Raw genomic sequence first — 27,212 nt, 5'->3', positions numbered from 1 at the left:
TATTTGGCTTTATTAACTTCCACAAATTCTCCTCCTTCTCAGCAACCAATACCAGGATGAACTGAAAGGTTCCCGGCCTCGACCATAGATGGCAACACAATCGGCACGATTTTTTTTTAAGTTGGTACATCTGTCATAAGCATCCATGTGAAATTGCAAGGCATTCTATCAAATATCTTGTTTTATACAACAGTCTGACAAAAGTGTTGTCTTTATCCGTTGAAATCGATAAAATTGATTATCGTGCGGTTATAAAACTCTTTGTAAAAGAAAGTTAAACGCCAAAAGAAATTCATTCGAGGTTCATAAAAGTTTATGGGCACTCTTTTCCTCCGTTTTCGACAATTAAGGAATGGGCTACAGAGTTTAAACGTTGCCCTGCCAACCTTGAAGATGATCCCGTGAAGGACGTCAAAAAGTGTAACAACACTAGATATATTAAAAGTTCAAGTGCACGATATGGTATTGGATGACAGGCGGATCAAAGTGCGTGAAATTGCTGAGACTATATGCGTTTCAAAAGAACGTGCAGGATATATTTTGCATGAAGAATTGGAAATAAAAAAGCTTGACTCAAGATGGGTGCCACGCTTGCTCACAACAGATTAAAAACGCACTCGCATGAAAATCTCTGAACAGTGCTTGGAGCGTTCTAACAAGAATAAAACTGATTTTGTGCGTCGATTTATTACTGTGGACGAGACTTGGATTCACCATTATACACCAGAATCCAATCAGCAGTCAAAATAGTGGACAGAAGCCGGTTGTTCAGCGTCAAAGAAGACAAAGTCCATTACATCAGCAAAAAAGGTCATGGCATCGGTATTTTGGCATGCTAAAGGCATTTTGTTTATTAATTATCTTGAAAAGGATAAAGCAATAACCGGCGAATATTATTCCGATCTTTTAACTAGACTAGACGAAAAAATTTGTGAGAAAAGACAGTGTGCAGAAGAAAAAATCATCTTTCATCAGGACAAAGCACCTGTCCACAAAGGTGTTTTGGGAATGGGAAAATTAAGGGATCTGCACTATGCATTGTTGGAACATCCACCCTATTTCACGGATTTGGCTCCCTCTGACTTCTCTCTCTTCCCCAAACCAAAACTCTTCCTCGCTGGTCAGCGTTTTTCTTTGAATCAAGATGTGATTGTAGCTGTAGAGGGGTATTTTGTAGATCTTACTGAGAAGCACTACAGGGACGGGATAATGGCGCCGGAGCATCGCTGGAATAAATGTATTAGTCTTAAGGGAGATTATGTTGAAAAATAAAAATAATTTTGAAATTATTTTTATTTGAGCAAATATAAATTCGAGCGAAAGTACAAACGAATGCGATACAGAGGAAAACATGAACTGGAAGACGAGAAGCAGTTTCAAGATGAAGTATGGAACGAAAGAAGAAATCAGAATATGGGGATAGACTGACTGAGAAAGCTAAGCAAAATCCTCATTAATCGACTTCTGACTTCTGATACAGCCAGTATAATTTTTTTCTCCTTGAAATTCCGGTTTTTGACCTTCCCCCAATCCATCTCATAAAACGAAACTGTGGAATTCATACTATTTCAGACAATAATGAAGAGGGTTAAAGTGGCGGCAACTGCCTGCCTCTCTTTTCCCTATGCTTCTAAAATCGACAATCATGGGCTAGGCCCTTTCAGTAATGATTAAAGTTGGAAAGTGGCTACTTCACAATTTCTAAAAGTAAGAGAATTATAAGAACTTCGTCTGCTCCCTTAGGGCAATAAAATGGCATTAGAAAAATTATATCTCGAGACATACATTTACTGAAAAAAATTAATAAAATTCAGCTGTAAGATCCTCAAATAGTCTTTCAAACTCTAAACATCTGTAAGTTACAATGAAGAGGGCCATTTCTGTGATAACATGATTCCCATTCCAGCGAATTCTGCAGATATTCCAGCTACAGGTTTAGTCCCTGGGCCTGACCTCTACAATGTTTTGATGTTATTTCTCTTCGAGCAGTGCATGCAATTACTACTATGTGAAACGGAGCGTTATTATTGTGGAAAGTATAATTGCGTATATACCGTATAGGACTTGAGCAACTGTTCAGAACATCAATGTAGGACCTAGTAATCTCCATTACATGCTCCACGACTAGACTTAACTCATTCTATGAGAAACTACTTGCATCATTACACTGCCGTAAACACATTCAAATGAAAAATATTAATAAAATAAAATAGTACAGGCCTTTTTAATGCCCAGCCAACATGTCCATTACTATCAGGGTACATAGTGCGACTTCATGCTCCACAGGAACGATTCTTCCATTACTCGGATAATTAAAGGCTTGTAAACACCGAGGCTCTGTGTGTCTAGGAAATAGTCATGGGATTGCTCGTGACCATTCGCCTCCCCTTGTATATTCCCTGGGATCCAATGAAAAGATGAATTAAATAGTCTTTCGAAAGGAAGGTCGGCTCCTCTCGGTTAGTGTTTTATTTAGACATACCTGGTGGTGTCTTGGGTTCAGAACTACTTAGGAAGTTCCATTTCTCAGCACTTTGCTAAATGCAGACTTGGAATGCTGCAGCTATTCCCAACCCCCCGTATGATATCTGAAACTAATTATTTCCGTTAACCCAAGACACCACATAGGATGGATGCAAGCTTCAGCATTCCCAAGGATACATTCATTCAAAAAACCTTTGCACTTCCCTAAAATGATAACACATCCCCAACTTAATCAAAATGCAATGCGTACTACTCCCCCCTTTCTCCCGCTGCTGAGAAATTATCATATGGCTACAGTAAGAAGACTTTTGTTCTGTTAATTGTTTTCAATTTCATTTACAAAAATCAATTTAATATAAATTATACTCCAGTTGAGTTTCAGATAAACATCCATCTTCAAGCAAGTTTTCTGTTAATTATTACCTAATTAGTAAATGTTAGTATAGAGATTGTCCATTTCAAATCAGCACTGTCGGTTATGCAGTGTAAAGGAACTGATTTCGTATTCGATTAACAAAATAGTAAGTGAAATGAAGGCTTCTTTAGAACAGCTATATATTAATGAGCATTAATAATTTCTAGATTAAATGCTTATGTCATTTGTCTGTGTTCTGATATTCAAGTATAAACATACTAAAAGCATGGAGGTATTTATTCAAGCATGGAGTTCATTTATTTATTGATTTCTGACGTTGCCTTTCACATTTAACTAACAAACTCATTTCGGTCAATAAATTAAAGAGATATTAATCGCCTTTGATACAACAAACGCCAGTTCTATCGTCAGAACTGTCGTTGTATCAGAGGGAAATCAATGTTCGCTAAGGAAGAGATATGTTCTTAGTATTATATTGAGAGGGAGAGAGAGCAACAATCATCTGTCATTCTGTGGTTGCCGAGTGATTAACGTATACTCGCTCATTAACAAACACGCTGGGGATTCAAATCCAGCCATGGATTCGCATATTTCTGAACGTCCTTGGGTGGGAGATGAATTTCATCACACGGTATAGACCGACCGTCTCCCTACTTATTGGAGGCCTGAAGTGGCTTAAAAAGACCCATGCTCTCTACAGCAGTAATTTCGAACTATAAAAATAAATAAATAAAAATTTTCCTTATCCTGCTCACAGTACTGATGCATTAAGAATTACACAACCTTTCGTGGGTGAGAGACAAAAAAAATCGTTGAGATAGTTTTCCGTTCGCACAACTAAACGAGTCGAAAGATGCAATTCTGTACTTTTGATAGATATTTGGTTCTAAAATATTCATTAATTACTAGAGTGTTAGACATTAAAATCAATACATCTATTTTGAAGTTCTCTGTATCTTCATTGTTTGCATCAAAACTTTTGAGTTAAGTTTCGCAAAATGCGTAAAAACCAATCGCATTCATTTTGTTCATTTATGCACAAACAATTACTCAACTCTAGTGGATGGATTTTACTGAAGTTTGCTCTTCAGAACACTTATATATTTGTCCAGCTATCTCAAATTCTGTTTACGGTATGACTCATCTAGTGAAAAATAGCAAGTGTCGAAATCATATCAATTCTGTTTTGGCTGGATCGAATTTAACGACATTTGGTATTCAAAATCTCTACAAAAATTTGACTGCCCTTCAGTTATACCATCGTGATGATAAAACAAAGCAAAACAACATACACAGTATATAAATCAAGAATATATATACACATGAGTGTGGTCTGAAACGTTCTCGGCCTCGACCATACATGGCAACATTATCGGCAAAATTTTTCTTTTTTCTAAGTTGGTACATCTGTCATAAGCATCCATGTGAAATAGCAAGTCATTCTATCGAGTAGTTTGTTTTATACAAGTGTTTGAACAAAGGTGTTGTCTGTATCCCTTGAAATCGTAAAATTGAATATCGCGCGGTTATAAAATTCTTTGTAAAAGAAGGTTTAACGCCAAAAGAAATTCATTCGAAGTTCATAAAAGTTTATGGGCATTTTTCTCCTTCGTTTTCGACAATTAAGAAATGGGCTGCCGAGTTTAAACGTGGCTGTACTAGCTTTGAAGATGATCCACGTGAAGGACGCCCCCAAAAAAGTGTAACAACAGCAGAAATTATTAAAAGATCAAGTCCACGATATGGTATTGGATGACCGGCGAGTTAATTATCTGGAAAAGGGTAAAAAAATAAGCGGGGGATATTATTCCGATCTTTTAACCAGACTAGACGAAAAAAAATCGTTAGAAAAGAACTGGGATTGCAGAAGGAAAAAAAATCATCTTTCATCAGGACAATGCACCTGCCCACAAAGGTATTTTGGCAATGGGAAAATTAAGGGATCTGCACTATGAATTGTTGGAACATCCACGATATTCACCAGAATTTATAATTTCAAACGAATTTATAATCTCAAAATTATTTGTATTTTTTAACATAATCTCCCTTAAGACTAATACATTTATTCCAGTGATGCTCCAGAGCCATTAATCCTTCCTTTAATGGTTCTCAGTAAGATTTGCAAAATACCCTTCTAGAGCTGCAATCACCTTTTGATTCGAAGAAAAATGCTGACCAGGAGGAATAGTTTTAGTTTTGGGAAGAGATAGAAGTGAGAGGGAGCGAAATCTGTAGAATAGGGTGGATGTTCCAACAATTCATAGTGCTGATCCCTTAATTTTTCACGAATTTTTTCGTCTAGACTGGTTAAAAGATCGAAATAATATTCTCCGCTTATTGTTTTACTCTTTTCTAGATAATTGATAAACAAAATGCCTTTAGCATGCCAAAACACCGATGCCATGACCTTTCCTGCTGATGGAATGGACTTTGTCTTCTTTGGCGCTGAACAACCGGCTTCTGTCCACTATTTTGACTGCTGATTGGATTCTGGTGTATAATGATGAATCCAAGTCTCATCCACAGTAATAAATCGACGCACAAAATCAGTTTTATTGTTGTTAGAACGCTCCAAGCACTGTTCAGAGATTTTCATGCGAGTGCGTTTTTAATCTGTTGTGAGCAAGCGTGACACCCATCTTGCGTCAAGCTTTTTTATTTCCAATTCTTCATGCAAAATATATCCGGCACGTTCTTTTGAAACGCATATAGTCTGCAATTTCACGCACTTTGACTCGCCTGTCATCCAATACCATATCGTGCACTTGAACTTTTAATATATCTAGTGTTGTTACACTTTTTGGACGTCCTTCACTTGGATCATCTTCAAGGCTGGTATGGCCACGTTTAAATGCAGCAGCCCATTTCTTACTTGTCGAAAACGAAGGAAAAGAGCGCCCATAAACCTTTATGAACTTCGACTGAATTTCTTTTTGCGTAAAACCTTCTTTTACAAAGAATTTTATAACCGCACGATAATCAATTTTATCGATTTCAAGGGATACAGACAACACTTTTGCTTCTTAGACAGCTGTATAAAACACACTATGACAGATGTACCAACTTAGAAAGAAAAAAAATCTTGCCGATTGTGTCGCCATCTATGGTCGAGATCGAGAACGTTTCAGACTATCCTCGTATATCATAACTCAGCCTTTTTGAGTAGCCTTTCTGAAAATAAAAAGGGTACTTACGTCAGCTCTGGAAAATTTGCGAGGCTTACAGATGGTGAAAGAGTTTTTTTCTTTTGCTTCTGGCTGTTGACAAATATTCTGAAAAAGAGTGGAAAATAGGCGGTGCAGAAGATGAGGCATATCTGGCAACTTGTAAATATGGACATAAGAAACATCATATAGGGAACATTTAAAATTATCGCGTTCCTGCTTCTATTTGGGGATGTGCTGCAATATGCTTGCTTAGGGATAACAACCAATTATGATGCTATAATTTATTTCCTGAGTTCACTTTTATTAGCAAATGCAAGCATGTGACAAACATAGGTCCACAACAATAGGCTAAGAGCTGGATTATTAAGGAAGCATGCTAATATTATGCAGATCAAATTAAATACGGATTAATTCTTTCATTTGGTTTTGCAATAACATTTCCAGTAATTTTCTTCACGGAGTAAATTTGATCCCTGTAGTTCTTCCACTCTTCCGTGAAATAAATACAGGGAGGAAACCTCACATAAGGATTTTTCTTCCAGGAATATATTTATAAGTTGTAAACATGACATATTTATATCGTACACATAATCATAATAGCGTTGGTATGAATTTAATTGTATAGAATTAATGCTGAATCAACTAGGCAGTGCATTATGTCTATTACCTGCATATGTTATATTCGGCTGGTTTATCAAAAAAAAAAAAAAAACATGGCCTATCTGCAATCCAACAGACATAAACAATGCTTGAGGTCTATCATGTAAAGGTCTATTGTAATAGACTCATTGATGAAGTGGTGATTACTAACCTTGAGATTTGCCTATTTTCACTATGCTTTCGCCTTATATTCGACACCATACTAACACGGGGTGAGTCATAACTAAGGGTGAAATCATATGATAAAATAGTGCTACCTCCTGACTTGATGTCCGTGTTTTCATTCTACACGTGCAGTTCTCTGCGAAAACTGATTATACGAAACTGGACACAAAATTTTATTCCAGAAGTGAAGCCAATTTGTTGTACCTCTGTACCGAGCCTTGATAAGACCTCATCTCGACTACTGTGCCCAGATTTGGTCACCTCGGTTCCTTCTTGATGGGGAGGAGGTGGAGAGGATCCAGAGGCGAGTGACCAAGATGATAGCAGGTCTATGGAATGAACTATATGAGAACAGGTTGAAGATTTGTGGGTTGGTGAAACTAGTTGATAGGCGGAAAAGGGGAAATATGATTGAGACATTCAAATTGCTAAAGGGTTTCTATAGGATTAATTCAGAGGATATTTTTGAGATCAGGACTGGTGGTGGGAGAACTCGGGGACACCTATGGAAGCTGGGCAGGAGTGTGGTTAGCAAGGGTGTTAGAGCTGGCTTCTTTACTTTTAGAGTGGTATATGAGTGGAATAAGCTGCCAGAGTCTGTTGTGGGTGCTATGACAGTGAGTGAGTTCAAGGCAAGGTATCATAGATACTGTGAGAATGTCGTATTGTTGTGTGGACATGATGTTTAGGGCCTCCCTCGATGAGTCTAAGGACTCCCTGGAGTCGCCCGTAGTAGTAATAATAATAATAATACACGAAATATTAACATAAATAGTTGCGTATTAGAAAGAAAAAAACAAAAAACCACCACTCTCTTCTTAGCATTCTCCCTTAGATTTAAAAATCGATTGGAAATCAAACACATGCGTCTAAACCAGCGATCTTATAAACGAAGCTTTAGGCCCTTTTTAGGGATTCACTAAAGCAGCCATTCCCAAACTATGCCTGTGGCGCCGCATCGCACAGTTCGGTTAGTGCAGTGCAGTGCAGCGCACTAATTACGATTTATTTATTCAATGATTTGATTGTTCAAAATATGTACTTGTTTAATACTTTTACATAAATTGTTTGATTTATGTAAAATTTGAGATACGTGTCTAATTCATTTATTTTTTTTTAACTTAACCAACGTATCCGCACCAACTGCGCACTGTAACGCTTAGGTAGGCCTATGTTCGGACTTTGGGCGCCGCGAATCGAAAAAGTTTGGGAATCACTATAGTGACTAAAGTAATTAAGGTGTATTCACTTGCATCTATGTACTAAATGTCAAGGGTAGCTCGTGCATAGGCACTGCAGAACTGCAACACCCCCAATTTTTCTCGATATATAAATATATTTATCAATTTATTTATATTTGCTTGTAATATTTAAATTTTTATCATCAACAATCCTATACAATTCTTTTATTTTGTATAAAAAATAATAAAACCCATCTTGTAGCACTTAGGAGGGCGAAGGACGCTAGCAGCACTGTGTTTAACACAGTGTCATATTGCTAGGTGCGCAAATATATGCACGTCATAGTGAGATGCGAGCTATTAGCGTAATGCGGCACTGTTGTTTATATGCAGTTTGCACCACTAGTAGAGTGTTTGTAGTGCTTATCGTGTTTACTCCGTCTCTTTAAATATTTGAACATTACAATTAAAGACATAACGTTTGGTATAGTTTTTATTTTAGAACATTATTGGAGTTATGATAATGGATTTTATTTTTAAGTAATTTTGACTTATACGATATAATTTTATCGATAATAAACAATACTGTTTCATGTATAATTTTTTTTTTTTTTAATTTTCACCACCATTTTGATATTTTATCCAAACACGTATCACTGTACTTACAGTGTGTATGTATATTTCGAAAGTTGCAGCACCCACCACGATTTCAAGCCACGAGCCGCCACTGCTAAAGGTACAAAATCATGTTTAAGTACCGTCATAATATTGGAAGCAAATTTGTCTGTATTTTGTAGATCACTAAGAAATATGCGCTCACCTTATCATGCTCGGTGTCTACGAGATAAACCCTGCATGTTTCACACTGAAGCATATTTTGGGCCTTCACCATTATTTTGTTGATTAGCCTATCCATCGATGACGTTTCTTCGAATATGGACTGTGCTAAACTCAACAACACCTGTAATAAAATCGAACTTTATGGAAATCAAATATGCTCAAAAATTCATTTACCATTTATCAAAAATCCAATTACCTTTGCATTAATTTCTCTTGGTAAAGAGAAATTAATGCAAAGTTTGTTTTACGAAGGAGAGAGAGGGTTACAATTTGTGATTGAACTTCTGAAGAGCAGACACAAGGGAATTGAATTAGTTGTCAAACCTTAGTCACAAGTAATGAAGAATAATTACTAAACATTTAAACTTATAACAAATCTTACTATAGCATGGATAAGCTCTGCATATCGTCAGGTGATTAATGATGATATTCTTAATCCGGTGAGAGACTACCTACCTAGAGACTATCTTGCGTATGAGGTGACTTAAAATTACCACAGTCGCTGACTTTCTCGATGTGCCTGTCACAAGGCTATGATAGTTGCTCACCACCCCAGAAGGCAATCCGCAATAAATTAACCCTGGTGTGGTTAAAAACGTCTACAGTTACTTCGTGTACGAAACAGTGGTAATTTGGGATAGAATAATTACTTTGAAAATTATTAAATGAGATCAGTCGTAGGAAATACCCAGAGATGAGCGCAACCAGAAGCCTGATTGCGTGGCTTTTCTACCTGAAGCATCGATATGCGATACTTAAGGTAGAAAAGCCAAGCCAAAGGTTAATAAGCAGGTTAAAGATCCCACTTAACTTAATTTCGGAAGTTAAGATTCCAGTAGTTGGAACGAAAATGAATTTGTGCAGGTTGGTTGATTCAGTGTACCAGCCAACTGCTTTATTAACTAATCAAACAACATCGTAAATGAAACTGCGGTAAAATGGAGTTAGTTTTTATTGCTATAATGACTTTTAACGATAAAAGCGAAGTATAATAAAACGCAATACCTGATTTCGTTTGTATTCTTCCATGGACATGGCGAACAGTTGCGCATTCTGTATCCCTATCCCGCAAAACATGAGGTATTTCTGGAATACCTGAAGATAAAGGATGACATCATTCTATGTGAAAGATTCTACATTTTAATAACATGCACCATCATTAGATTATAAATAACAAATTCTCTCTTGCAAAATGATTTTGTATTTTTAGTCATATTTTAAATTCTTTTTCAGGAATTTAAAATATCACTTTGAAATTAAAGTTCAAAACTGATATTCATTCAGTTGTTCACATTCCGATTCAAAATGTTCGCGAATTGTGTTCAAATAAAACAGGGACCGTAACATCATTTGATAATGCTATAATCTAGTTTTACTACAGAAAAACGGAGACATTCAGTTAACTAAATACACAATTATACAACAAAATTGATTATTCATCAGGAATTTAAAGTGGAGGTTCATTTTGTACAAATGAATACAATGCTCACTTTCCTCAGTTCGCGGAAATAAGTAGGTTCAAGTGGGAGTAATTCTTTTAGGGGGAGATTGTGATTGTAGCGGCAGTCGAGTTGGAGCATGTTGACCTCGGCCTGATCTGCTATTCTAGTGCATCTCTTTTTCTGCTGAATCCAAGCCACAGCAATATATTCCTAGAAGATCATTTTCCTCAAATTGGATGGTTTGCTTACCGTAGAGCATCAATATTCCTGAATATGAAACTTCTAGATTTGTCTATAATCTAGTTTTTTATGACCTATGACACAGCACCGAGCAATATTTTGGCCGTATGTCCCCGACCGAATCACGAAAAGCTGCTTCCTACTACGACACCATCTCCTCCTCCGCATATTCATTGTTCGAATAGGACAGTATTTATCAAAAGAAATTGAAACCCGAATGTTGCGAAGCTTCACACCTGCGTGCGCGCGTACACGCGCGCACGCACACACGAAGTAGTTCTTTTGATTTATGGCTAGAATTAAGAAACAACTAAGACTATGGGTGATGGTTTATGTTTCTTAATTATGTGTGTTCTTCTAGCGACTTTACCCGTTTTGCGAGATGAAAAAAAAAAATCATCTTTTCAGGGAGGAAAAAGGCTGCCATCTCCGTATGAAACTGGCTAATAAATAATGCAGACATCAAATCACGTTTCAAATTCATATGTAAATTATTATGGGAAAAGTTTATGTGTTCCAGCCCAGCACACTCGTTTCATGGGGAGAGAGCAAGTCTTTCAATAATGATGCGAAATATGCTTTTATACAACAAAACAAGTGCGAACCAATTTTGATTCCTTTTATCCAGATAGTATTTGAAATTTTAGGTACTTCACATTTTCTATTTTCAATGCAATTTTATTAACTTATCAATACTGGTTATACTAATTAACCCAACCTCTCTCTGTGTGTGTGTGTGTGTGTGTGTGTGTGTGTGTGTGTGTGTGTGTGTGTGTGTGTGTGTGTGTGTGTGTGTGTGTGTGTGTGCGCGCGCGCGCGCGCGCGCGCGCTAGGAACAATGTATAGTTTCAGAAACTAAACTAAAATGCTAGTGTAAATGGGAATGTTTTTTAAATGAAAAACGTCATTAGCTTTTGTCACATACTTCACAGTATATCACATGAATTTTGATTTATTATTATCCTTTATATATATATCAGTCCCACACATGAGGGATCTCAAGACCTAATAACACATTTGGAGTTGTATTCATTGCGGAAAACGTTACGAGGGAGACTCTCCTACTGGACAGAGATACGTATATGGAATGAAGGAAAGGGAGAAAATTGGTTCGATAAGTTGGGAGCTGAACGAAAATTATCGATCCACAACTTTCATCATTTCATCAAGTAAGCATTTCTATAATCTTATGTGGTAGCTCACCTTATTTATTCAAAGATAGAGATCTTCACAACACTGCCAAGTAAAAAAGATTAACAAGAATAAATTAATTAAGAAAGCAATCCGGTGTGAACGATTTTTATATATTAAATGAGTTTTACAATATTATCGTATATTTCGTTTGAAACCATTCATGAGCATTTTGTAACAACCTCTCCTCACTTTTTTTTTTTTTTTTTTTTTTAATAAACGAAACGTAACTACAATTCCCTTCAGGGTACTTCTGCATTTCCTTTCATTGCCGGTCATTCTGTTAGTTTTAATACGAGAGACTGAAGACAACTCGATATTCCCCTTTTTTTATTCAACATTCGTAATCAGTCGAAAACAGTCACAGCGGGATGAAGTTGAAGCTATTCCTTTTCTGTCGTTTCTAAACAAACATTCTCTTCGCAGTTTTCCAAAGATTAGCAAAATTTTAAATTTATATGCAATACAAAACATCTACCAGGTTTGGTGACAACAATACGCTGCAGAAAGAAGATCGTAATAAAAAAATTTAAAAAATCGTACAATGTGATGCTAAGTGACATCCACATGTTCTGCTTATTTTTATTACAGAGATACTAGATTAATTCATACTGGTAATAAAAAGGTCCAGAAATGCTTCTGACAGATCTTCATCCCATGAATACTGGAAGTAAACATCTAGAGACAAACATGAAGAGAAAAAAAAAAAAACAACAACTGACAAGTGAAACCATTTAGATGGTGACGATGCGTATGTTGTCGATCGTGATGTGCTTATCAAACTTCTGTATGAATAATTTATTATTCACCAGGAAATAATTTCCAGTATATCTGAGTGACAATCCTGTACCAAATGAATGTTGGTTTGGGTGAAAATTCAATTTTAACTTGATAAACAATCCATTTTGCAAAGCAAAAGATCTTGGCGACCAATTTCGGATTCATATATCCCATTGTGGCAGGAATATATGTGCAAGTTTTCAGGTGGGGGATGAACTCCGTATTTGATCCCCCATGGAAGCATTTCTGGATTATTTCCTTAACTCATCCACGCTGATAGTGCTTTACTGGTTGCCAACCTACAGGTATTTAGAAATCCATTTACAATCCACTTGCTGTTGAGCAGTGTTCTCTCAAATCAGGAAGTCCAGCAAAATATAACAGGAGAGTGAAGCTGATTAAGATGACCTCACTGTCCTAATTAAAAGCAGATTTTCCTATTTCTTTTAACACTCTTTTTCTAAAAAAACACTGCGTTGAAATTTAAATGTAGTTTTTTTCTTTCATGATTATAAACACATTCACAGTTTTTGTTAATATCTTCAGAGTACAAAGAAGATACGCTCATTTGTTACTGATCAAATTATGCTATTAAGGTTATTTCGCTAATATTTTCAAACATCGCTCTATTCGTTGGAACACCGAGTTATTTCAAAGAACGTTCCTTATAGTCCTTATAAGGACTGGCTTAAAGGGGCGAAGCAAGAATGCTTTTCATCTTCCCCGTTATCTGTAGAGGACAGTGTAGGGATAAGGTGTTATTGAGCTATTAAAGCTCTGATCATGGCAGGAGGGTAACAGCAATAGCCGAGCCTCAGTTAGAACTTCATTGGCTACAGCATTGCCATCCGTTACCCTCCAAGGGTATTGGATGGAATGAATCAATCGCCGCATCTCACGGTCGATTGATTCCTACCAAAGAACGTTCCGTGACGAGGCACAATACTTAAAGCAGCAGGTAATAACGGCAGATTCCTGACGCTAACGTGTAGCCGAGATTTTTATTGGAACAAAACGCGTACAAAAGAACTCTTTGCTAACGCGTATGGTTTACTTAGGTAACTTTTTTTTTTTTTTTTATTGCTGGTCGGCCGTTGCCTAAAGGTAAATTTTTCTTCATTCATTTTTCTTGGTTTCAAGATAGGTCCTTACCTGTTCATCCTGTTCGGTGAACTCATGGTTTCCATCCACTTTATTGATGCACTGTGCTACTCCGATGACGTCACCCTGATAGTTGACGATAGGCATGCACATGATGCTCACAGTCCTGTATCCTGTGCGAGCATCTATTTCTTTGTTAAACCTTGGGTCCTGCAATAAAAGACACTTCTTAGTGCTATCTTTAAAAGGGGGTGTCACTCTTTTCTCTATAAAAGGTGCAAAGAAACAATTGATATTTTGCATTTCTTGGCCTGCAAAGGTGTTATTGCTTGTAATGAAAGGACCGTTTTTTTTTTTTTCGGTTCTTTTATCGCGCCAAAACCTTGGTGCATACCTTTGCGATTGCTTTTTGTCTGGGATATCGGGAACTTAAACTATAATGGATACAACAATCGTTGAAAATTATGCAAAACCATGGTAATCATTAACATAGAAAGTATACACAAGAAAAATACAAAGTCGGGAATAATTTAAAAAAAAAAAAAATTCTCTTCAAAAGTAATGTAAAGAAAATTATACGTAATTATAAAGATCAGTCGTTTGTAAAAATTTATAAACACATTGTATATCGGAAAAATTAGAAAAAAATCTGAGCATAGAGTGCCCAGGGAGATTAAAAGTGCTAAAATAATGACTAAGCTCATTGAAGAAATGTGGGTAGTCAATTGATGGTTATCGCACAATTACAGTACTCACACGTAGGCGTGCCATCATCTCTCAACAGTCAGCTCAGTAATCCCATTTGGAGACTGATTTTGAACCATGTGTATAGCCAAGTATAAAATAAGAGTATTCTGCTCTGTACTGAGAGAGAGAGAGGGAAAAGAGATCCTTCTGAAAGGCGAATTGGAAGCGTCACTACTGAGTGGGAGTTGTAAGAGAGGGATATTCTTGCCCACGTGAATAATGATTCCTCTATGGGCAAGTCTTTCCCCTCTATCCTTTCCATGCGGTTTCCATTTTGAGGTTTCATCACAGGAACCTCAAGATGGTTTCAAGTACGTCTCTTTGAAACAGACACAGTGGTTTATGTTCTTAGAGGACATTGATGTGATTCATGTTTTGGCGGACTACACAACAATTCCATTGTAGGAATTTTTTATGTTTGGTGGATGCGCCTGGCTTCTGATTTTGTGAGAATATGCTTTTATCACTCTTGGATCTTAATTTTTTGGGGAACTGTGGTTGGTTAGTGTTAGTCTCTTCTTCTCAGGAAAGATATCCAAAACGTCAAATTCTATTCCGGCAAAGGATGCAAGTTATTTTAATAGTTTTGCTTTCTCTCTAAAGGGGCAATGGAGGTATCCATAAAATCTATTAATGGGTCTGAGATATACCTTATTCTTTAGGGTGCGCAATCCATTCTTTTTCATACTAGAATTGCTAATATTGTGGAATGATTTTGATGTATTTCAAGAGTCAGGCCATCTCTCTCTAATTCACTCTATAGAGATTGCAAGTTAATCATACCGCTCAAGGATAATGAAATTGTGAGAAGGTGGGACTGACACATGTGATTACGTCCCCTTTGGCATTTTGTTTATTCCTGCCTTCTCAGCGTAAGAGGATTTTTCCGCTAGAATTTGTTGCGGTACATGCTCCCTCCCTCCCCGGAACATACTCCGGAAAGAGTATGTTCCGCTCCGGTTTAATCTTTTGAATCGCCTTTTCATCTTTCTACCTCGAGATGCTGGCATTCTCGAGAGTAAGATGGATGTCCTCCCTCGCAAATAGATGCCTAATCCACCTAGTTCGCTTCCTCTTGTTCTGTCATCATACACATGTTTTTCCAACGTTTCGTCTTCCATTTCTGTTTAATCGAGAAAATCACCTTAATTTAACTCTGCTCACATATTTGTAAAAGCCTATAATGAGAAACTCCTTCCTAATATCTTCATTTTTTTAAGATGTGTGGTGTCTGGTATTTCACCTTTTTTTTAATTTTTTTTTTTAATTTTTACACCTGATCAACTTTCAGAATCATCCCTCCCCCCCCCGTCCAACAAACCACTCTCTTCATCTCCTTTCTGTAAGAACAGATTTAAGAAATCGTAAACTTTATAAATTAACGAAATTCAGCCGGTTAACTGTTACAAGAAAATTATTGCAAAAATACTGAACGCTGAATATGCTCAGTGTTTCTGTAAATTTATATTTCACTTTTTTTAAAAATGTAAACACAAATATGATTGAAATATGTCTTTCGAAAATGAATCATCGCTGCAAAATTACGATGCTAAAGTTGCAGAAATAAAGTTCAAGAAAAATGAAGTATTTGAGAAGATGCACCATCTTTTTAAGAGCCTCAATTTTTAAACAGAATTCTTAACTGTTTTCATTGGACTTCTTACCTACTTTCTCCCTCTCGCCAACTAAAGAGTTTTTGCTCTCTTATTAACTATACATTGGATAAGCCAACGTTAGTTGGTCAGCACTGAAAAGAAAACATGAGCGGGACTTACTCATAGTCTTTTTGTTATAAATTAAGAGTTTTTTTCCACTTGCATTCCCACTTCAGATCAACCCACTAATAATTTACGGCAGTTCGAGATCTATTTTGTTTACTAAATTTACACACTTAAAATCTTTACTTATCACCGCCTGAAGTTTCTTTTGCTTTCTTTTCTTTGTACTTTTCTATGAAAAAGTGTGGATTGAAATACTTGTGAATGAATTAAATAAAATAATTTTAATAACAAAATTGTTTTAGGGAAGATCATGCAGAAGCTTATTTAACTTCCAATGTCCTCTCGCACATTCGAAACATTGTAAGCACAAATCGCAAACACTGTTTGTCTACCAGATATAAAAAATCATAATGGTTGCATATTATCATCCCTTTTAATGTGATTTCATGTTATATAAAGAAAATAATTAGCGGCACGGCTGTCCTATTTTGCCATTCTTCCTTTCCTTCTGCACACATTTTATGGATGCCGTAAAAATCAGGAAGGAAATATATCAGAGCTAATCAAAATTATTCGGGAGAGGGTTAAAGCACGAAAAGTAAATTGTATTCTTCAAAGACGATCCTTCTAATAGGACGCATCGATTCTAATAATCCTTTAAGTGCTCAATACCTCTTAATTTGCTCAAGACACTGCAACTACTGTTATTCATATGGGTGGTATTCATACGACTATATCCACCACTTTTTTTTTTTCAGACTGAAAAGGACAAAAAAAAAAACTTTATTGGGGAAGGAGATCTTGGAACTGCAGTGTCCCAGAGGTAAGCATAGCACCTCCCTGGTCTCCTTCCCCTACAAAGATTTTTTTTTTAAAGGGTGTGTGTGTGAAATGCCTATGAACGCACTTCGAAGACAGTGATTAGACTTCCTTGTTGTATGTGGTCACAGATGAATGGAGTAAACATTTATTATAACATTTCATATATTTTGTACGCGTCAATATTTGTAGCGTAATTGAATCGACATTCGTTGAACCATCAGCACATCCAATTCCGCAGGGCGACGGAGGTGAAAATATGCTTCCACTTGAGATCACAATGAGCGAAGCTACCACATTATTTTCCAGAAGATGCTGACGACTGTCTTACATGATTGTCCTTTCGATTGTGTTAGACGTTTCGATGCAGAAAAAGCTGTCCCGGTTATTTCACGCTGTGGAAGCTCAGCTGTCATGCATTACTAACCACAATTCGAACAAAGCCCGACGGGTTCGTTCGTCGCATAGTATATTCGCACCATATCTATTGCATTACATTTATTAAGTTTCGGACATCTGTAGAGACAAAGACAATAACTGAGCACCTGATATATTAGTTTATTTATCTTGGCTAATGACTGAGTGACAATTTACTACTGTTACCAAAGACACCTCCGGCAAAATTAAATATAACCGGGAAACAGCCCGTGAGACTATCGACACGCACACACGTACACTCAAGCAGCTCCATTATCATCATTATAATGTAAAGCGATAATACGAAATTCTCTCTCTTTATCCACGTTACGGAAAAGTTATCTTGAAGGGATAGCTTTGTGTAATCCAAAAACATTTAACTAAGATATGAACAATAATCTTCATAGATGTGCACCAAGCACGAAGAAACTGGTAAACCTTAAAGTGGGTGGGAAATCAACTTGGTGTTCACTGAACGTACAAACGAAACACTGAAGATGACAATTCTTATTTGTTCATTGAATACGGAATTTTCAATTTCTTATCTCGGATTAACAGGATCGTGTCAATAGAGGATAATATCGATTTTAAGACACTGAAGAGCAGGTTAGACAGGTGAGAGAAAATGAAGCAGTTTTAATTTAATATCGTTAAACATACATTTAAGTTGCAATATTGAAGTGTCTGGCATTAAGGTTACAATTATCTTTGATGTCTCACTCAAACATTCATTGGAGTACAAATATTCAATGAAGTCGGCCATTCTTATCCTTCTGGGACATGGATGTTTGCGGCGAGTTTTTAGGCGGGAGATAAGTTTCGTCGCCCATTGTGATACCCCCTCCCCCGCTTATTGAAGTTCTGAAGTCTCTTGAAGAAATCCCATGTTTGGTCTCTAGAGCAGAAGTTTTCCATTGGATCAATCCTTTGGCTCGTCCACAGTATTAATGTGCAATAGGTTTACAGCCGTTCATTGGCGGAATTAACATAAAAATGTACCTTTAAATGTTGAAACCAAAAAAGTGTAGGTGCTTCCAGATAGTACGGTGACGAAATACAAAAGCAGCATTGAAAAATTCACATAAATATCCTGTTTCATCCTGCTCTGGTTACGACTAGTATGTCAGCTAAATGCTAATAAATGGCAGTGTAGATAGTTGTTATCATTCGTAGTTTTCTAAGCTATAAATTACTGTCAAGTGCCGCAATTACTTGATTTAATACCGAAATCGCTGACACGTGGTAATCATGAGTGTTCCATAGAACCTTTCATCGAGTAATAAGTTCGCTATCCTGGCAAGAAACAGTGGGAACTGAAACAGTGTTAAGGGGAAAAACAAAAAAAAAAAAAAAAAAAACGGGGGTGGGGAAACCACCAGACCATCTCTTCCATTTGCTATCTTTACTCGCACGCGTTTTCCTACTTTAGCAGGTTATTTACCGCGTTTAACACTCATATCCTGATCGAAAGGGAAGATGGGGGAAATGGAGTATATGGTCATGCCGTCATAACTTAACCATCGGAAGTACTGCGAATGGGAGCAGTGTAACATTACCTCGTGAAGCTGGAAATGGTAGCAGGTAGGAGCTCCGATGACATTACTGTCCTTTAATGCTTTTTCGCGACATCTCTCTCCCCTAGTTAGGCGAGTCGACTGCGAATGATTTACTTTCCTTCACGAAAGGACTATTTTGCTAATGACTTTATTACGTCGCAGAAAAAGGATGGGTGTTTCCGGATAATACGAATGAAACGGGTGCTCATAAGTGCTGGTGTTTGTATGTGCATAATGTCGCATAGAGAGATAAACGGTTGGCATTAACGGCGACCTGTTTTTGTGCCAGAACAAGGCAACGTGTTTCGGTACCGTACAAAGAAGAAAGTGTGTTGTGCACCTCACGCATGCTTTTTATGTTATATTCATTCATATCTACAATGAAACAAAACTATTCTGTGCGAAGACTGTCGTCTCAATAAAGATCGTTCTTAAAAGTATCTGCTACGAAATAAGAAAAACAAATACTTATTTCAGGCACAAGTGTATTCCTTAAAACTGTCTGTCGTGCATTGTCACGGAACTCTGTACAATACACTACATTCTGATCGCTCATGTACATCCGCCAATAGTCAACAATAGGCTGCGGGTCATTTACGTGATTGCTTAATCGTATGACCACGAGTGTATTGACAGACATGATCTCCGGCCAGTTTGTCTATTTCTCAGAATGGAAATCCGCGTTTCCGAGAAGGAAATAATTCTATCATTACTGTATGAAATTGGTTATCTCACCTACAGTTTGTAAGTCTTGAAGATGTTCTTGGTATCCTACAAGGGGATCAAACTTAAGGCTTCCGATTGTGCTCGGATTTCTTCATTATGTAAGCAGCTACATAAAATAGAACTAAACGAATATTTGAATCTGAAGAGTGGCACATCATCATATTAACAGTACCAAAATATCTTAAACCCCAGAGAATCAAGTCATAATTTCACACTGCTTATTTTGAATGCCGTATTCAAGCCACCCTCCCAGACCTTTTTTTTTCTGTAGTACTCGATTCTTCTTTACTAGATTAAATTGAAGTAAACGAGAGAAAAAAAAAATAGACGAATGAATGGAATTCCAAGTTGTGTTCTTAACAACTATCATTAATTCATTGTTTAGATCAGTGATTCTCAACCACTGTGCCGCGAAATTTTTTAAGTGTGCTGCCACTGCGAATACCCATACATAAGCGGCGTCAGACAAGTGGTTCAATCAGTTCTACTTTCCTAGCGGGGACTGGCTGAACCAATGCGCATGTCTATTATAGTTCTGGCTACTGGCTAACAAAGATATTTAAATGCATATACCTATAATAAAAATATATTGTAGGTACAAGAATTAATTAACGAAGTAAAATTCTTTTAAATTTATCTTATTGTTGGTGTGCCGCCAAATTTTAAAATTATTAAAAGCGTACCGTGACGAAAAAAAGGTTGAGAATCTAAACTTTAGATGCTTACTTCAGAAAAATATCTCCGACCAAGAAAAACAACGGAAACGCTCATTTGCAATGGTATCGTGTTTGAAAAGAACTGTTTGGACTTCATAGGTACTTCTAAACATCGTTCTCGGAAGTCAGAAGAGATCGAGTGTAAGAGTTATTTTAACAGATGGATGTTACGGATGTGCAACTGGGCACACATCGGTGGACTGAAAATGCATTGGTGGGTGGTGATAGAACATCTAGAATGTAAGATCTGAAATAATTCTCACATTTCATGGATGGTATCAAATTTCAGCAGCATCATAGTTTGTACAGCAACAGTGAAAATTTGCCTACAGAGCCCAATACGCGTAATAAAAACTCTGTTGATAACTAAGCTTGGTATCTTCCAAAATGGATCTGAAACTCTGTGTGTGTGTGTGCGCGCGCGCCTGACCTCACGCTGGAAATCACGTGATTCTAAACAACTCTATTCCTAGTTGTTTAGGATCAGGTGGAAGCCCTAAAGCTACAAGACTAGTATAATCTGTCTGATAACTGCATCTATTTTACCAGAAAGAAAGCCTACAATTTTCATATGAGGCAGATAATTCATCTTCAGTTGAAGAAGTGTTCCCCAAGAGTTCTATAGGAACTCTACGGGAATGCAGTTTTGCCAACTGAATAGACTCGCTAAAACAAAGGAATGCATACTGAATTGTGTAAAACGTTATTGTTTATGAAAATACTCTTACTAAAGTGAAAATAATGGTTTGTTTATATGTGTACTTCAGCGTACCGGGCGCAGAACGCTTGTTAGGTGTAAATATAATTTCGTTCTTTCTCTTCCATATTCAAAAGAATACTTGAGGCCTACGTATTGAGAAAGCCAGAGGACAACTGCCATTTAACTTTGCTGATGTTATACTTCAGACAGGAATTTACATTCCAAATGATTAAATCAATAATGTTAGGTAACTACCCGCTTCTAAATTACACCAACACATTTTCATATTACAAGTTCTTTATGGGATTTTTTTTTAATGAAATAGGTAAAAGAGTCCAAGCATAACTGGTTAAAAGCTGTTCAACTTCAACTGCAATTTGAAAGCCTTTTCTGAGGCATTTTACTATCGTCTCCCGCCATTAAAATCCCCCGTTCATTTTCGCCCGATTATACCGAAATGTCTCATTGAACTATCGGGAAGGGTATGAGAAGCTTTTTGATTAGCCTTAGAAAGGGATTTAATTTCTTCAAGAATTGAAATCTGACAGGCATGTATCCTGCTGGATACCTCCGCAAAAGATTGCAAGATCGATAGCACTCACCTCCTCTCGAAACCTAATTGCAACAACAGACCTCCGGGTCTGTCCGTGTTTAGTCTCCGATGATGTTTGTAATTCGAGTTGTCAGTGCCGCCTTGCAGTACTTAAGCGATATTGAAGCGACAAGTTTGTTTTTCGCTAATATATTTAATTAAATAAATATACTTAATGCTGACCATTTCGTTCCTTTTAGTTTTATCTATTTATTACGGTGCTTGCTGTTTTGATATAAAATAACCATCTAGGCACTGGCGAGAAATTTTCTAGGAAGAATGTACTGCTCATCATTTACCGTGCGAGTTGTGCTAAGTAATCCGCTTGTTGTCGTCGTCATCGTGTGGGATTCCCCTAATTTTCCTCATCCGTCCCTTAGGACTGGTTATTAGTTAAAAACTTTATCATTATTTCAGATGTAGTATAATATTATGAATATTTCAAAATATAGAAATGAAAGGCGTTTTAAAAGTGTTTTCTCGCAAAGCACCTACTGGTTGTATCTCGTACGAGTACAGACGCATCTATTGTTTATTCTAAACGATTCGATGATCGAAAACTGAATTCTTTGGAACTTTATAAATAAATCTTTTATTACAATATGTAATGAAGTTTATCAAACACTAGCACTTCAGTGAGCTGAAATGTCCCTTTGCAAATCAAGAAGGTGGCGGATGTTAGACTAAAAAAAATCCGTTAGTATGTACAGCTTTTCACTGGATAGCTCGCCGAAAGAACGAATCACAGCCGGCTACTCTTTACGTAAACAGAAATTGTTGCCACATAAACATGATTCCTCATTCTGAAACAAACGAAATGTGTTTAGTTCGAGTTATACTGACAACATGAAGGATAACGTGTTGGGCCAGTATTACTATATTCTTTGTTAGTTTTAAAAATGCTTTAGCATTTTACCGAGAAAAATATTCTCGACTTTTTATATGTTTAAGCAGGTAATGAATAGAATCGATCTTACATTACAACTTAGATCGTGTTAGAATTTCTTATATCAACAGACTGCATGACTACGAAGGTTTAACTTGTGTTGTACGGCTACAGGATTTCTCATCCGCAAAATAAACTATCCATTGAAGAAAGAAAACGAAACGAACTTCAGTGGATCTACAAGAATTGTTAGATCTATAATTATTTCCATGGCATGAGAGCATCGGCCATTTAAAAGTACGGAAGAACGATGTTATTATGCTCATCGGATTCCAATGAAATCAGCATTTTTCTTGAAATGTCGTTTCTTCAAAAGCCAATAAACTACACCGAGTGCCTTCAATGATGTCTTTTGCAAATGCGATAAGACAGGAATGCCATTGTCATATGCTATCGCAGATGAAGTTGTTTAAGAAAACTTATAATCAGGGAAAGAACACCAAGTTGTTTGACACATTTACTACGCGTTAGATTTAGTCAGACCATTACGAAAGCCGATCACGTCTACGTAAACAACATGAAGACTATTCGAGGAGTCAGCATTAAGTAGAATCTCGTTAAGTGTCAATATGATGAAAGCTATACATGGAATTACCGTTGTCATAGAAACCAACGAAGATGTTCATCCGTGCTTCTATCCCTAATAGAGCAAGGTCAGCTTAACATGACCGTACAAGTCCGTAGGACGACGAACATAATGAAGGAGAACTTTTTGTAGTAGTCGGATTACAAGAGCCCCTGTCGGTGGCTAGATATTTTAATTTATTATTCTCATCGAGTAACCCCAAGTGCTTGTAATAAGATTAATGTTGCTGTCAATAACACTCCAATAAGCCTTGAAGAGCCGAGGATGAAGGATGGACAGGAAATGGTTCTTTACCTAACAAATTACTGATCCTGGAAGTCCATAAACAACGAACTTCGTCTGCATAAAGTGAAACGTGTCCGTGCAGGCGGCAGCGGAGAACTGATAGTCGGCAGCGAAAGAAGGTTGATAGCGGTCGTTTATTAAAAGCGGTGTGTGTTGGCTTGAAGTTGCGGCAACTGCCGCATTGATGGGGAAAAAAAAAAATGTACAAAGGGAACATAATTCAGCTTTAGGAAACATTGCCAAGTTTATAGCAAGACTGATATTCTCCGGAGAGGAGACAGCGAATTGATTCCACATTTTTCAGAAGCCAACAGCGATATATAAGAACGAAACTGTATCGAGAAGGAAAAATCGATTTCTTCTTGCCAAGTGACAATGAAAATGAGTATTGGCACCGGCAGCGAATTCAGTAGCTAAAAATAAACTAAGCATGTTAGTAAAACTAAATATAGCTTGAAATGACATTTCTTGTGTAATTGTATCGAACAACTGAAATTCCACTTCGCTATGTTCAACGGGTGTTGGTCATATCACAAACAGGTAAAAGTACAACGTTAGTTGTACTTTTACAACTCAAATCAAATGGAATACATGCTGCAGCCAGCTTGGATTTTTTTTTTCTTTGATATTAATATGTGTTGCGCATGTAATTATTACATAAAAGTCCGTAATTTAGTTGTAAGCTCTAATGGATGCAATAAAAACCAGCCTTACCGACACATGATAGAACATTATTGCATTAAAAAAAAAAAAACTCTTTAGATAAGCTTAGATCTCTCTAAAAGCGGACACATCTAAATTCTGCAATCATGGAGAAGGAATTAAGACTAACATGAACACAAAAATTTAAGTCTCCATGAAGCAGTCCTCACAGACAAGTTGCTGTATTCGCCTGGGAGGATGATTACTTTCAGTCAACTAAGAAAGCTTGAACTATTTATATACAAAACAGGTCGTTCTGTATGTTAATGAGCTGCAGGGAAGCGATAACACATTTGACTGCATTCCACATCGCATATATAAGCTCAACTGAAGCGATTTGGTACTATTAACTCTAAAGCAGAGATGTAGATTAGATCTGGGGGAAAGGATCCGAAATCTTAGAATAGGACTTATATGAATGGCCAAAGGACTTATTTTGTGCTAGCGATGAAATGGAAAGCCAAGCTAAATCACGTATCATAATTACTGGAATTTAAATTTCTTCCCTATGCACAGAATCTTAAGATTACTGTGACTATTCTGTCATCTGTCTCTCTAGCAGAGTACTTTTATTTATTTATTTTTTTTTAAGGTGGAGGAAAATAAAAATGGATATCTAAAAAAGAAGACAGCTTACCATACTGCTGATTCTCAACAATAGAAATTATGAAGATTCTTTATCTATCAGTAAAGAATGTTCCTAAAAGGATAGGGGGGGGGGGGTCATGTGATCTAATTTTCTTTAAAGGAAAATAAACTTTTTTTCTAGATGTATCCACCAAATTCTATTTCAAATCGTAAATAAACTTTCACTCCAATGATAACGTTTTGCCAAAAATAAGAAATCATTCCTTGGCGCACCAGATGGTATGCCTACGTCGAAGCATATAATCTAGCGAGAGAAGTATGGGGACTGTCTTATGCATGAAACACGCTGATACGTACATTCTTGACGCCATATGTGACCTGTTTGACTTATGCTGTTATACAAGCAAACATATGCACATAGAGGTAAATACGTCATGTTATCATGATTAACTCGCTGACTGTAAAAAAGAGTACTCACGCGATGCATGTCAGTAGCTTATGAAACGCAGGAAATTAATACCAAGGAACAAAGGGCGGTATTGAAACGGCGACAGTCCAGTGTAAAATTTGAACACTACCGAAAGAGCTGCATAACCTCAGTGTTCTACCATCAGCAATCTTAACTGGCTGCCACAGGACCCAATAAAGCATCTTTGGGGGGAAAAATGTAAGAATAGCCGAAACAGGTGCGCTTATTTCGGGCCCAGTTTTCCTTTAGGTTAAAGGAAGAACTGTCCAATACCTGAGTCGTTATTTTAAACTAATGGAAATATGCTTTAAAAGGCGAAAAGTGTGATCGGAGGAGAGAAAGAGGGGGAAGCATACTATTTGAGCAGTATGCAATTTAGAATGCTAAGAATAGTGCTATCGCTAATATTATTTCAACACAATGCATGGACATAGAGGCAAGAGGCAAAGAAAGAATATACTTTCTGTTCAAGAAAGAACAGCAAGAAATAGAAGAAAAATAAAAATTTGAAAATTGTTTTATAGTAAAACAAACTGCGTCAGAGTAATTCTTGAATAAAGAGCATGATGGTTAATTATCTACACGCCGACGATTATCTTACCTCAAGCTAGCAAATCCATAGTTCAGTCTATACAGAACTGATTTCCCTTCAAATGGAAAGGCCTGAATTCGAATTGTGTCTAAGTGAAGGGCCTTCATCAGGGATTTCAACTGAAGGTGAATTAGCCAGTCTCGTACGCAGATGAGGTTCCCTCTAGGAAGACCATCCAGAAGAACAGAAGCAATTAAAATAAAAAATAAAAAAATACACTAGCCTCATACCTTTATCTGCTTCGCCGCTAATTCTAAAACAACCCAACCCTCAGCTAGCATTGTTCATCTAAGCATAAACACGCACTTTCCATAAATCTAACGAAACTAAAGGGTTACTTCCAAGGAAAAATTTCAGTAACTCATTCACTCATAAGGATAATACAGAGGCGGTACATAACATACAATAAATTAGTGGCGGCCGGTGAAAATTTGAAGTGGGGATGTTGCATATATATTAAAAAAAAAAAAAAACTTTTTTTCTTCATCAATAATGAATTTATTAATAAATAAATTTACATATTCAAAAATTGCTTATTAAAAATATTTCATCCTCACCACGAACAAACAGCAATAATAAATGTTTCGTATCAATAGCAATGACAAGCGCAAACGAATATCGGCGTTAGATCGCAGTGCATTTGTTTCGTGTAACGATAATTGAAAAAATATAATTCTTTTCATATTTTCAACAGAGACACTCGTCATAATTCAGCCTTGTATCTATAATAAATAAATAATTATATGTTATTTTAACAAAATAAAATAAGATTCACAAAAAATAGTTCACCACGAATATGCACCAATAATAAACGTTTCATATCTTACAGAAATAATGCGCACAAGCTTATGATACACTGCCCAAGCGGCAATATCTGATGACGTAACGTGCAATGACAAGCGCAAACGAATATCGGCGTTAAATCGCAGTGCATTTGTTTCGTAATCTAAAGCGTTAATCGAATAATTCATTAACTATTCAATCAATGTCAAAACATAAGTCCAATACTTATGTTTTGACATTGATTGCACTTATATAATGTTGTAAGCATTATTATTATTTATAAACACAAACAAAATTTAATTTTTTTCATTTTTTCCTTAAAGTAGGAAGAACACTTAACTTTCAGGAAATCAGTAGGCAGCCGGCGTCGATCTATGTCATCATTAGTAGTAATTGAGTTAGCCGAAAAAATGGCCTAGAAAAAGTTAACCTAATCTAGGATTGAACATGTGACGGTTTTGAGCTATGTAAGCATCCGTGTAGTCTCTTGATAAATATACATGCCACCGCCCACACAGTCAACGAATCTATGTACCTCAGTCAGTATCAATAATGCCTTTTGTATGGAGAGTCCTAGGTTCGAAATCCATCTAAGAGGCGAAGAACTTTAATCAGCGCTTTTCTGCCAAAGGTGAGTTAG

The 27,212-nt window shown here is 36.7% G+C and overlaps 1 protein-coding gene across 1 annotated transcript in view; it reads right to left on the bottom strand.

Annotated features, from left to right (window-relative positions):
• The window catches only part of LOC150106277 (cGMP-specific 3',5'-cyclic phosphodiesterase-like), a 474,780-nt gene that overhangs the window by 384,393 nt on the left and 63,175 nt on the right, over window positions 1-27,212 (bottom strand). Inside the window, exons 3-5 of the mRNA XM_090392969.1 lie at window positions 13,679-13,837; window positions 9,879-9,968; window positions 8,854-8,994 (exon numbers count right to left, since the gene is read on the bottom strand). Coding sequence (XP_090249095.1) covers window positions 8,854-8,994; window positions 9,879-9,968; window positions 13,679-13,837 — 390 coding nt within the window. The remainder of the gene's footprint in view (window positions 1-8,853; window positions 8,995-9,878; window positions 9,969-13,678; window positions 13,838-27,212) is intronic.

Source organism: Typopeltis vanoorti, chromosome 5, assembly GCF_054136105.1.
Source record: "Typopeltis vanoorti isolate ZY-2024b chromosome 5, IOZ_Tvanoo_1.0, whole genome shotgun sequence".
In the NCBI taxonomy this organism is placed as follows: domain Eukaryota; kingdom Metazoa; phylum Arthropoda; class Arachnida; order Uropygi; family Thelyphonidae; genus Typopeltis; species Typopeltis vanoorti.
Note: the sequence above shows the minus strand (reverse complement) of the source record. Positions and strands in the feature narration are given on the sequence as shown.